Raw genomic sequence first — 13,931 nt, forward strand, 5'->3', positions numbered from 1 at the left:
GAACCATGGGGCGCATTCCAACCTTTATCACTCCATGGTTTCGAACAGTTTTACATATGCTTACCTATTAGAGGTATAGATGGTGTATGTATAGCCAGAACGGACTGCATTTGTTGGCTGAAATGGATAGAAATGTTTGTTGCCTTCCTAAACTTAATGTTCTGTTCTACGTTTATACTGTACTATCCTTTTTATTTGCATTTTTCCCAGTAAATAAAATTGTGTTTTGAGAATAAAACTTTATTACTTCACCACACATAGTGCAGTGAGTATTAGCAGTACTTCAAGCACCATGAGACTCAGATTCAACAAAACACTCCATCAGATGAGCAAATATGTAGCAAGCAGCACACCAATTCATAACTTCAGTGAAAAACAGTAACAATTATAAATGCATAGCAAAGACAGAATAATATAATATATAATTAACACAGACAATGTTATGTTTTAAAATGTACACCAAGGACTACATACAATTTCTAAGAGTTCACAAACCTTCAGAGCCAGGATGAAGTTCAGCATAGGACATGGTTCTCAATCTGTGGTTTGCAGGCGATGTCTGAGATTTCCAAAGTGCACCTCCTTCAAAAATTTTTAGGGCTCAGCAAATGAAAGAAGATTGAAAACCACTGACATAGCACATTAACGTAGCTGACTATTAAAGTGTTCTAACAATTGGGATATATTTCTTGCTGAGATCCAATCTTGAGTAAACACCACCAGCATCCTTTCAGGTTATTAAAAGCACATTCCCTAGTTGTTCTGGACCTACTGAACTGGAAGTTGAATTTTTCACTGGTGCAGTCGAGGTGGCTTTTGTAGGTCTTCATGGGCCAGGGAAGTGAGGCATAGATACCATCTCCCAGGATCACTAGAGGCATTTCAATATTGCCCATGGTAATCTGCAGATCCGGAAGGAATGTCATGTTTGCAGCTTTCTGAAAATCTCTGTTTTCTTGAAGATGTGAGCATCATGTACCTTCATTGACCACTCCATACTGGTATCAGCAAAGCATCCTTGGTGATCCACCAATGTTTGCATAACCATAGAAAAGTAGTCCTTTCTGTTGATATACTGTGTGGCAACATTAGCCGGTGCAAAAACCGGGATATGCATGCCATCTATCATCTCACTGCAGTTTGGGAACCTCATTGCTGCATATCCATCCACTATGTCCTGCACATTGCCAGGAGTCATAGAGGGAAAAGGAGTCCTGCATAGAGGGAGATGGCTAATGGCTTTACACGACTGCATGACGAAAGCTTCTACTGTGGGTTTCCCATAGATCCATACCAATCTGGAGTTGCAAAACTTCCAGAGTTGTGACTGCCACTTGCTCCTCAACTGTCATTGCAGCTCTTATTCTGGTGTCTCTGCATTGGAGATCTTGGTGTATCTCAGCACACTGGCTCAGGGATACGGACGTTCCCATCTAGAAGTTCTGTAGTCACAGTTTGTCATCCCAAACCTGCGTCATGATGCAATCCCACCAGTCAAGTGCTTGTTTCTCAAGCTCAGAAGCAGTACTCCATTGTCTGAAACTCCATGAATACCACAAGCAACCTTGATTTTTTTTGCTATGTTGCTTAGCAAGCTGGCATCAAAAATATTTGTGTCTCCCACTGTTGAAGTTCTTCCTGCGGCTCCAATACTACTTGACAATCACGTATCCTGTGTTTGCAACATTCACAAGACTAGCACAGAGCTCTTTGGAATGCTGGCTTCTCTCAGAAATAGCAGACACCAAACAGTGCCATGTAGGTTTGTAGATTTTAAGAGAGAGAGCAAGAATTATGGGATGTGAATGGCATTATGGAACAGAGAAAGTTGCATTCTGGAAACTTGACCCCTAGCTCCCAGAGATTCCTGGAGAAATTATTTCTATCCCACAGTACATTGTGAAAACTTCCCAGAAGGCAATGCACAAGATAGGGGCACATGGCATACTGAAATACTTACCTGCAGTGCACTGCTGCTTGAACTGACACAAATACCCTCAATGAATATGCACAGCACTAATGCAAGCAGCCAAATATACATGTGCATGAATGATACATGAATTGCAGAGGCAGCATTCCAACATAATTTGTAGTGTAGATATGGCCCAGTAGTGTGGCTATTCCTCCACCAACTCTGGATAACCTGAGATCATTTGTCTAGCATGTCTTATTCTTAAAACCACCTCAAAATCTGTGTCTACAATTGAGTATCTCTGTTTGCAGGCACAAATTACCATGATTTTATATAGAACTCATATGAATGAAAGGAAAATTAGGCACCAACAAGAAGTTAAATGCCAGAAAGCCATTTATTTTTTCATCTGCAGTCAGTGCACCCAGACAAAGGCACACAACTGCATGAACATTTTTTTTTTGCACATGAAATGTGGCCTTCTGATATATTTTCAGGGGAGGCTGACAGAATTGCTGGCTTCCTGGGCAAAGTGTGTGTTTGTGGGAGCCTGGCTCTGTGCTCCCAGAGGGGCAGGACCTCAGGTAGAAGGGGCAGGGCGAGGGCAGCCAATCCTCAGTGTCACCCAGAGTGCAATGCGCCCCCTGCCTCCGCCAGCCCTCAGAGCTGCCCAGAACATGCCACATGGTGCTCTGGCTGCGATCAGAAGGGTCTGGGGTTCCGGCCATCTCCACTGCTGTGGTAGTGGCAGCTGGGAGCCCTGGGTTCTTTTCAGTCATTTGGACCCGGGGCAACTGCTCCTTTTGTACCTCCATCAGCAGGCTTGTGTATTTTTTTTTTATTTAGAAATTTACATATTGGCAGCTTTTGTTCATTATTGCCACAATTAACTTTGGGTTTAATCAAAAGCTTAAATCCCTTGCCTGGCATTCTTACCTTTTCCGACTCTCGCCAACACTTCAGGATAAATATATGAGCATAAATATCCTCAACACAGATCCAGCTGGAAAGGCTCAAAGTGGTATCAGTCCAAACCCAGTCCATCACAGCTCTTAACTCAGTCAAAAATGGAACCAGGCGGAACCTAGAAGGAGAGAGAGTATAGTAGAGGAACAATTTTACATACAGACAACTTTTAGTGTGTCTTAGTGTCTTACACCATGTGTGGGAAAATTACACACATGCTAAAACTTAATGGAGGTGGTTGTGTCTCAGGAATAGAAAACACAAGCGTGCAAACAATTGCACTTAGTCATTTTCTGGGCTTCCTTGGGTACTGATGTTTATGATATTTGAATGATCCCGCAGAGAAGTAAAAAATGCACTTATGCTACTTGTGAGCATTCACGGATATAATGGCAGTGCACAGATGCAATTTTTAAAATAGATTTTCTCATGTGTCAAAGCCTCTTTCTTTCTGCCTGCTCTATCTCCTAAACCGGGAGAGGAATATAAGAAGTGAATATAAGACTAGATTGCAGTTCCCCTAGAAGAAAATTCTCTGCTGGACATTTGCTTTCTGGTGCTTTTGCACTACCAAACTGGTGCAGGCTGTCACCATGTAGAGAACCTGGCCTTATGACATGACTGCAGGATCAAACAGGAGAAGCTAGCCTGTGAGTATGCCAAATAGCTTTTGCACAATCTGAATACTTTCTGAGGTTCTAAAATTGTTTGGTTACCTTTTCAAAATATTTTAATTAAACTGATTTATTTAATATTTACCCACCTTACCACTTTCTTCTTCCTAGTCCCAGTCAAACCAGAAACACTGCTATAGCGTGAGGAAAGTTATTTCTGTGATTTTTCTAGCTGGGCTGTAACCAGGACATACTAATAATCTTGGAATAAAGCCTGGATTATTAGAACAAAGGCATTTTGATAAATCTGATTATGCTGTGAACTGTCTAGCTGGCAAGCACAGAACCCCAAGACTTTTCAGACACACAGTCATTATTAATAAGTAGCATTAGTGGTAAACAAAGTATAAAAGACAACCAAAATATAACCAAAATTTATACAAGTTTAAATTTGAATCTCTCCAAAATGAAAGTTCTTCTTTAATAGGCTCAAGTTTGTATGTAGCCTTAAAATGCATGATTCATCTCACCATATTTTTTATATTTAAAAAATTATCACTAGTTTTACATAAAAATAATATGTGACCCATGTTATAGCTCACAGTCTATATGTGATAATAATATTTATGCGCTGCATAGAGAGTATCGTGTACTTTTATTTTCTCACCTGAGCTCTGCCCACTGACCCATTTCTTGAAGGATAACTAGTAATATTTCAAGTCTCTGATAGGGTTGAGATACACTATTGTTAAAAAAAAGAACCTTTCTACTACAACAAATATTTCCTTACCACTTCCACATGTAATTTCTCACTCAAGACTCTTGGTGTGATGTGCGACTCCAGTAATAGGTTTAAGGTGAGACATTTTACTGCTTTTCAAGGTTAGAAAGAGCATTTTAAACTGTCAGAAAAGTGGAGAGTCCAAAATTTCTAATTTCCACTTGCTTCTGGTCCTGGAAGGTCCAGAGACACAGGACAATGTTTTTATGTAAACTATGTAAGGTAATTGTTGGAATTTCTAAAAATAAATGAGATTTTTTTCTCTCTCTTTAGAAGTCTGTATAGTTTGGATCATGACAAGGAAGTCTCATGGATCTGAAAGGCTGATAATGTTTCTAAAACTTTTTATTTGTCTTTAATATGTGCAGTATATATTGTAGTGTTATGATGATATGCTGTGCAATAAAGGTTTTATTGTCATTTGTTTGCAATCACCTGCAGAACAAAGTCATGAATAATGAGGTCTTCTGAGAGACTACGTATGCACGGATGGATGAGACACAGTGGGAAAACACTTACCCTTGAAATAAGAAGAGATTTACATAGTTGTAACTTTTTGTGAGGAAGTTGCCAAGAACACGGGTTGGGTAACCACAACGTATCTGATATGCAGATAAACCAAAATAAACACATTTCACAAAATACCAGAGCTGGGCAACTGTGTTTTGGCTAAATTTCCTGCAATGAAAAGGTAAGAAAGAAATGGATGAGCTTTGTAATTATGTTCTACAAAATTTAATCCAAAAATGCTCTGCTTCTCATTTTTGAAAACATGAAATTAGTTCTTGGTTTCAGATGCCTCTATGACCATCACCCAACTCAAGAGAAAAACTACACCAGAGAGCGTAGCTATTTAGTAACAAAGATCTATATTGGGGTAGGGAATATTTTTTGCATTGGGGGCTGCTGCCTCACAGAAAAGTCAGTCAGGGGCTGCACACAAATGAGAAGACAAAAAAAAAAAAACAAAAAAACCCCAAACACCTCCTCACTTACGTGGTCCCTGACTGGGAAAGAGAAAGACACTCCCCACATTCTGCTCCTACACCGGAGCCTAGGTGGGCCCAGGCTAGTAGATTTTGTGTGCTCCAGTACCACAGTAGGCGCAGACTCCCCAGTGCTGGGAGTGGGGGGAGCCCTGGGCCTCGGGGGCTGTATCTAGGCCAACTGAGGCCAACATCTGACCCCCGGGCCTGAGGTTTCCCACCCCTGCTCTGTATAATTGATCTAAATCCTGACTCGCGTTAGCAGGACTGTAAGCAACACAATAGCACTATACAGTTGTTTCAACTGCTGTTCATTGCTCCAAATCAATCTGTGGCAGACCCAGTGTGCTAATGGAGGGTGAAGGGAACCCACATCCATTCCTGGAGCAGCTAGATGTGAAGCTGCAGCAGGATGGTCATGGTACACATGCAAATGAGCTACTCACCCTTCCACAAGCAACACTGTGGATTCTGGTCTTGCCTCTCTCCCAATGGGGCCTGCAGCTATTACTATACCTCTTGTGATAAGAGTCAGAGAGGGGGACCAGGATCCCTCGACTGTGTGGGAGTCAATGAAGATTGAGCTCCATCCATTTCTCAGCTACCAGGGATGCTGATGTAGCCCACGTAAACTGTTCAGTCAATTGGACAGGAGCAGCTTAGGTGAGCATCTCAAAAGTGGAGCAGTCTCTCTTGGAATGTGCTTAAGCATAATGGCAGCTCAGCAGCATGCTGTGAATGCCTCACCCAGGACAGTGTTTGGATGATTCAGTCATTTGAATACATTGTTCAGAAAACTATTGTAGATAAGGAACTTTTATGGGTTTACAGAAAACAGTTTGATTTAAATTTGACCTTGGCAGGTTTCAAATGAAGATTCAAGATCAGTATTATGAGATACATATTTCTTAAAGGCAGGGAAAGTTCAAGAGGGATTTTGTTGCCTTTTAAGTAATGAATTAAACTAACAATCCCAAACTTTTCTTTTCTCTTCCTCTTCAATGCCTGGTAACTTCTAAGGTAGGAGGTCATTGGGAGAATAGCAGTGTTAGTCCAGCATGGATGTAATTACTATTGCACTCGGAAAAATATAATAAATACATTCAAGAGCATTTTTTAAGCAAGAGGGAGGATTTTTATCTTTTCTAATTGATTTGTTTGAATTCTTCACATATAATAAACCATTTCCCCCCTCAGTAAACTATTCCATCATCATTTGCAAGATACAATGCAATTCTCTTGGAATTTAAAGTTTGCATTTTTTCATTTGGACACATTATGACCGAATATGCAATAGCTGTCCGTTATGTGTAAAAAGAATGTGTATTTAATGTTGGGTGTGTATGTGGAAAAAAAGAGCTATTGCAGAAAATGGGAGGTTATTAGGAAGCATTCATTAAAGCAGGGATGGCCTAAGTTTGTATAACATCAGCTCTTACTACCTTAAACTCAGCACTGAACTTAGAAATCTGTGTCCAGATCTTCATGATAAATTAACTACAAAATTATTGCTCTAAAGGCAGTTCTAAATCAGTTTGTTTTCATATAGTTCAAACTTTTCCCATTCAAGCAGTTCCATATTTGCAGTACAGGCAGTCCCTGACTTACGCGGATCCGACTTATGTCGGATCCGCACTTACGAACGGGGCTTTTCCCGCCCCAGAGCTCATGGGCGGCGGGTCGCCACCCGTGTCCTCTGGGGTGAGAAAAGCTTCTTCCGGTCTCCCTGGTCTGCTGGGGGGGTCCAGCAAAGCTGTGTAATGCACTGAAATTAAATTAGGAATAAATTTGAAAAATGATGTTATTCCACTCTTATTGCTTTATTTTTAATGGGTTTACCTTTCAGTCACTCCAGGTAAGATAAAGAACATCCAAAAGTGTATCCCAAAAACAAGAATGACCTGGAAGATAACTTTTCCCATGACAGTCTTTCTGAGGTACAGTGCTCGGTCTACAACCATGGTCCCAAATTGAATGAGTACCATCACTAAGAATGCCTCTGGTACCTGGTCCTCTGATAATGAAGAGGTGATATCGGCTGCAGCAGAATGTTTCTAGGAAGGAAAACATTACAATAACTTCAGGATAATAAATTCCACCTGACATTTCATAATTATGGCCAAGATTCTGAAAGAGGATTTAGAGAACAGGATTCTTTTAACATACCCCAAAAGCCCAAAACCCAAACACAATGATGATGAAGTCCACAGTATCTGCGAGGAACATCAGCACATAAACATCAGTCACAGCACTGTATTCTGGGTGAATGAGATTGTAGAAAAACTGTCTGATGGGCACATATATTTGAAGAGTCCTGAAACAACATACACCACAATCTGATTTAAGACAAGTACTGTACCTTGAATTCAAGTTCCTAGATTTACTTGAAAAGAAGGGGCTTAGTTATATACTTCACTTTTGGGGTCCATGGTGCTTTACAGAAACCAGTTATTACCTGTTGTGTTGGCCTTTTTTGTAATATTCTGCAATCATTTGCCCACTAAGAAATTCGCTTAGTTCACCAATTCACTTACACAGGACAACTAGCCTTCAAATGGACTTTGAGTACCACTGTTGTCTTGTTTAGTGTGAATTGGTGACCTAGAGTGAAAGCATCTGTTTTTATCATCAATCTACTGAATCATTTAGTCCTCTGATACATTTCTACTTTTATGACTTATGCTATTTTTAGTTAAAAGTTATTTTAGTTCCTTAAAAAAGTTATTTCACTATAATTCTATATTTTCCCTCCTCCCCCCGAGAAAAGCTGCTCACTTTTTAATTGTAAATGCCTTTGCTTTGATCATTTGTTCTCGAAACTTTTCCATAAGCAGCTCTTTTCTAGATTTTTGCTTGATGCTTAATACGCTGCTTCCTTTCTGACTGCTGTTTCGTGTACTGGTGCTCCCTGGGAATGAGCATGAGGGAAGAAAAGAGAAAGAAGCATTCAGTTAAAAATCAAAATTTAGATAAAATAGAGAGAATAAAATCACAGTGCATAAGCCATGTAAATAAGTTGCACATTTAAGGGTTTTTTTAATGAAGTCTTATGCTTTTTAAATATATACATATTTAACAAAGTCTTAAATGTTTGATACAGACTTGACAACAGGTGGAATCAAACCTTGACCTAATATGTCTACAAAAAACGAAGCGGTTGATACCTAAACTAATATGTGACTGGCCTGCTTCAGTTGCCAATATGGTAAATATTTTTGTATCAATATAGCTCTAAACTATAGTAAAGTCTTCCTGTTCAGGAGATAGGGAAGGTAGTCTGATCCAATGTAAAAAAACCAATACTGTTCTCATTTCAGGTATCATATAAAGTCAGATGTTAAAGAAAAGTAGTAGTAGTAGTTCACTATGAATTCCAGCTAACTAGAGACAGCGTTGAGACATAAAGTTTGGATCTGGACCTTCCCACAGACTTGGAATGTTTAGTTCCAACAATTACAGGGAAAGCACTGGGTGTAGAGCTTGGATATGGAGCTTGATCAGAACTTCATCCAAGATGAGACTAGTTCACATGTTGGTGTTGGGCTGGGCCCATCTGTGTAGGTGTCCAATATTTTGACTCACATATTTCCTAGACTTAAAGTAGCAGTTGTGTTAAGTATTTTCTGAGCTCTCCACAGACATACACCCAAGGTCTCACTAGAATCATCTAATCAGAACTGAGAAAGTGTTTTGCAAGGCTCTAGTAGTACTCTAACACATACCTCTTTTTGACCTTTGTGAGGAGAAGCTGGATCTGTGTGAAAGTTGGGATCCACTGCTGGAACTTTTCCTCCTGATAGCAGTCTGCTGTTCTGGGAAGTGGACGTGTATGGACTCCACAGAAGCTGCAAGGTTCACTGACTTTAAAGAGTCAGCAGAATCTCTCCTGCCTCCCGTCAGTGAGAGCTCATCACCATATTCCTCTTTACTACTGCAACTTTCACCTTCATCATCTTCATCCCATAATCCATGGCACTAGCATAGAAAAGAGGGAAAGCATGTCAATCTTGAATTTCAGTTAGGGTAATATTTGTTGTGCTGCAAAACAGACTAGTTACGACTATCTTCTTTCTACTCTTATGTTTATAAGCCTCAGATCCCCTTTTTTGTTTGAAGTCATCAAAGTTTATATGGTTAAAGGGATATAATAAATCTTTGAAAGTTACATAGCAATCAATATGTTTTCTGGGACACTAACAAGGTAAAAGGAGGCTCCTATATAGCAAGCTGGTGTCCATTTCGGGGGGTGGGGGTGGGGGAAGGAATCTACTCAGAGACATTATAGTTGTAATTAGTACCAGTCTGGAATTCTACAACATATTACATATAGGGCAGTACTTTCCTTATGTTTCTGAGAAAAAAATTATGGATGAAACCACAGCACATATTGATAAAATCAGAGATTTCATCAAAATATACACCTTCCATGATATTTTCCTTGGGTCACTTCAACCCTCTCTCTTAATTCTCTTCTTCATTTTCATGCCATTTCCAGAAGAAAAATGATCAATTGTCCATCCATACTAATGTCATTTAAGCATTTCAGTATGAAAGAAAACAATAATGCCTGAATACAAAAAGACATGTGCTGAAGTCAAATCTCAGGTGTCATGTCTAGTGTTCAGATGTAAGAGTTCTAGTTGCTTGGTTTTAGACAATTAAAGTTTGACTGTATTCATAAATTAAAAAATTCTAAAGGACTAATATATGTATCACTCATTGCTATGCACATAACAAATATAAGGAATAGCCACTTTGCCTACATGCTTGCTGCATAATCAGCAATGAGATCTTTAGGCTTTTAAGGACAGTTTCAAGGCCAAACATTTCCTTAGAAAATGGAATTTCACAAATTAAATAGCACATACATTTTAAAATAAAGTAGCTGAAGTAAAACAGTTAAGGTAATGTTAACAACTCTAAGTAAACCTGAAAAAACGTTGGTTAACGAAGGACAGAAAGGAGAAAGGCCCTGCAGAGTGATACCAGAAGATTTCCACTCTATTCCTAGTTCTGCCACATATCTTGTATGATACTGGGCAAATCACACACACTCTGTTCTTCACTATCCCTATCTTTATAATGGGCACAATAACATTTTATCTAGTTCTGTGAAGAGAAATTCATTGTGCTAGGAGTCACAGGAATTACTATAAAATTAAATATAACAAAGATATGCCTTTTATCTCCATTTACAGTACCTTTAAAATGGATCGATGGAAGAACAAAGCAAGGAGCTGAACAAGGTCATAGTGCACATAACCCTCTTTCTTTTCAATACCAATAATATTGGGCGGATGGTAGGGTTTATCTTTGGTGTAATCCACATGTTTATTCCAGGGGAAGAAGCCAAACTGGAAGAAGTACTTGATAACAATGGTAACCTGCACAGAAACATAATGTGTCAAGAACAATTATCCAAATACTTTTCAACTGACAGAACAAGAAGCTTCATGTCTGTAAAATTAAGTACCATGTAACTATTTCATGGTTTTAAAAACTTAGATTAATTAGGTGCTTTTATGGTTTTGTAAGAATAAATTGTGTTTTCATATACTCCAGTTAGAGGGGTTACCATGAAAACAAATCCATGTTTACCAGCAGGTGGCATATGAGATTATCACAGGTATCTTCCTATAAATACAGGCAGTAACTGTAGTATCTTCTGTAGCACTTAATGGTAGCTGATAAAAGGTATTGGCTTTTTATAATTAGAAGGAAGTCAGCCAACTGCAACACAGAACAATCAAACAATAGGCTCTCACATATCACACCAATGGGCGTTATTTTATAATGCCCAAAGGAGAGAGGTATAATCACAGAGAAAAGAGCCTATTCCTGCCTTGCGTGTCTTATTAGTCACGTTCAGTTGCATACAATAATGTTAACTCTTCCCAATACAATTGGCAAAGAAGGTTGTAGGAGAAATAGCATACCTCAGTGTAGACAATGGCTGTCATCCAGAAGCGTTTGCTAGGCCTGGGGACAGACAGCATGGCCCAAAGAAATATAAGGATGGGAAGCACAAGGGTAATCATGGAGGCAGAGATCATGTGATTGAGGATAATCACAAAATAACACACCATTTCTGACCGGGCCACCAGTGTATTGTACAGAGCATAAACGAGAAGCAATACTCGAGGCTGGCCAATGTAGAATTTCTCTGATTCCTCCAGCTCTTCATCATGAAACATCCTGTGAGAAAAAGAGTTCCACAAATGACATCAACATGAAATTCATGAGAGCTGATTTTTAATATTACTGTTTTCTCCATTGTAATGGTTCCAGATTTTGTTGGAGCATCTGTAAACATGAACAGAATTTGGTATTCTAAACAAATATATGTAATATGCTCTGGTGCTAAATTAATTCATGTGACATTAAATCACAATGACAATTCCAAGTAAACCATTTGCCAGTGCTAGTTTGGTATTTAATACATGAAAACTATCAGCTTGCCTATAAATACCCTCTCTTTGGACCCAATCAGCAAATCATAATCTGCTAGTGAGATATTGGATCCGATTCTGGTCTATGTATACCAGAAATCAGAAATAATTCTATTAAAAGTCAGTATATACTGGCTAACAGATGTGCATTGTCTTTTTTTGACTGGTAGGATAAATCCACCCATTAATCAGAAAACAAAACACGTTGACTTAAAAAACAAAATTACGGCAAGTGTAAAATTATTACATGAACTCACACATTTTTATCTCTCTGCTTTTCATAAATGTCATTTATTTATTATTATTTGTATTACTGTGGCGCCTGGGAGCTCTAGCCATGTGCCAGCACACCACTGCACTACGCAATACACAATCACAGCGTACAAAGAGCTTTTTTGTCTTGTAAACAATTTGAATATTCCAGCCTACAGACAAATTTAGCTGAATATCTGAAAAATAAAGGGATATGTAGGCGTAAAAGAAAAAGGACTTGAATTGCCCTGGTCGTATGCTGCCTTTCTGTCTAGTTCTAACAGAGCTGATTGGTTCATTTCTGGGACTTGAGATTCTTCCTCACCCTTATGCAAGTGTGGTAAAGGAATAATGGCTGGAGTAATTATCCCTGTGGTAATTGTGCTCCTGGCATGTCCTTGCAGCCTCAGAGAAAGGCAGAGCAGGGGGTCTGCACATGCTGTCCTTGCCAGCAGACAGCACTCCTGCAGCTCCTATTCATCAGTAACTGAGAACTGTGACCATTAGAAGCTGTGGGGTTGGGGCGGTAGATGAGAGGCAGCAAAAACATTTTTCCCATGTGCTATGACTCACATAGGGGCTAGGCAGAATTTCTGTGTCTACAATCTAGGGAGAACAGGGAAAGTTCCTTCCTTACTGTCCTTCATGAGAATGATATCATAGAGGAAGATGAGAAAGAAGAGCAGCGCCTGTCTCCAAGCACCGGCCATTAGAATTTGTTGGCCACATGCTGAGGAGAGGAGTATGCTGCACCCCACAAAGGAATGGAGCAGCTTCTGTGCTCCCTCCCTGCATACCAGAGAGCTCCTACAAGGGTAAAAAAGAAATCATCTCCATCAATGCTCAGAACATTTTAAGCTTCCTCTATGACAGTTAAAACAAAAATCAAAAAGAAAAAATTATATCCAGCTACAGTGGGAACTACTGTTGTGAAGAGCTGCCTTTCCCCAAGAGCAGCAACTAGAACAATGACAAAAGAAAACCCCTTCCAAGAGGAATGGGGTCAGTTTTAGAAAGGCTCCCAAACCCAGGACAATGAGAACAATTTCAATTGCAAAAAATCTAGTGGAAATCGGGGCAATTAACTAAACGTGTGTTGAGGGAGAAGCAGGGTTTTTTCCCCCTCATGCACAAGGGATAATTTTAGAAGAAAGGGTCTTTCCCAAATATAGTTAAAACAATTTTAAACAGCTCCACTCTCAACAATTAAAACCAACTTTTGTGAGGAAGAATCCTCACTAATAAAGGTTAAGATAGTTTAAGGGGGGGATCTCCCTCAGCAGTAGTTAGAGAGAAAGACCTCCCAGAACAGGAATTGCAGTAGTTAGGAAAACTTCTCTACCATTTCTTACTTGTTTAGGAGCAGCTCACTGGCAGTCAGGTCATGGGTCAATGGAGGGAGAAGAGTATCATTGAGCTTGTCGATTCGACTGTCATCCGGGCTCACCATCATGAGGCTCTTGCCAGCAGAGTCATCTTGGGAACTGAAGGAAAGACGCTCAAAGCTGACAGCTTTGCTGTAGGAAGGTGGGACTTCAGCATTGCCATCCACAGCAGAGTATGATGGCATGTCAGTATCAGGTGTGTACACAGCATCTTCTGAATCCAAGCCATAATCTTCCGCCTCATCATCTCGTCTTGATGTAGAATCTGGCTCCTCTTCTTCATGCTCTCCTTCTACTTCTTCAATGGTTTCTGTTGTCCCCTGTCGTGAATATAGCAGGGTGACCTGAGTAGGTTCACTGTCAGGAACAGAAGGAAGAAAAACATTTCTTTCTTATCATAGTTCCTCAGAAAACTTTGCTAACTCTGTTTTGAGATTGAAATTCTGGCAAGCCCCCACTCTGCTCTCGAACTTTGAAAATGCACTGAAGTTAGCAGAAAATGTACCACTGTCACCTTTTCCTTACACATCCAAAACACTCTGATCCATTTGCGTGCTGACTGATTGCTTGTTGAGCTTGCAGTGAT

At 39.7% G+C, this 13,931-nt stretch overlaps 1 protein-coding gene across 12 annotated transcripts in view; it reads right to left on the reverse strand.

The window, feature by feature from the left end:
* Window positions 1-13,931, reverse strand: part of PIEZO2 (piezo type mechanosensitive ion channel component 2) — a 423,840-nt gene that overhangs the window by 21,239 nt on the left and 388,670 nt on the right. For all 12 annotated transcript variants that reach the window (XM_075920992.1, XM_075920988.1, XM_075920987.1 and 9 more), the window contains 9 exons: window positions 13,313-13,702; window positions 11,196-11,454; window positions 10,461-10,643; window positions 8,982-9,234; window positions 8,035-8,167; window positions 7,426-7,573; window positions 7,099-7,313; window positions 4,793-4,951; window positions 2,849-2,996 (listed from right to left, as the gene is read on the reverse strand). In XM_075920992.1, coding sequence (XP_075777107.1) covers window positions 2,849-2,996; window positions 4,793-4,951; window positions 7,099-7,313; window positions 7,426-7,573; window positions 8,035-8,167; window positions 8,982-9,234; window positions 10,461-10,643; window positions 11,196-11,454; window positions 13,313-13,702 — 1,888 coding nt within the window. The remainder of the gene's footprint in view (window positions 1-2,848; window positions 2,997-4,792; window positions 4,952-7,098; window positions 7,314-7,425; window positions 7,574-8,034; window positions 8,168-8,981; window positions 9,235-10,460; window positions 10,644-11,195; window positions 11,455-13,312; window positions 13,703-13,931) is intronic.

The sequence above is a fragment of the Pelodiscus sinensis genome, chromosome 2, assembly GCF_049634645.1.
Source record: "Pelodiscus sinensis isolate JC-2024 chromosome 2, ASM4963464v1, whole genome shotgun sequence".
Taxonomy (NCBI): domain Eukaryota; kingdom Metazoa; phylum Chordata; order Testudines; family Trionychidae; genus Pelodiscus; species Pelodiscus sinensis.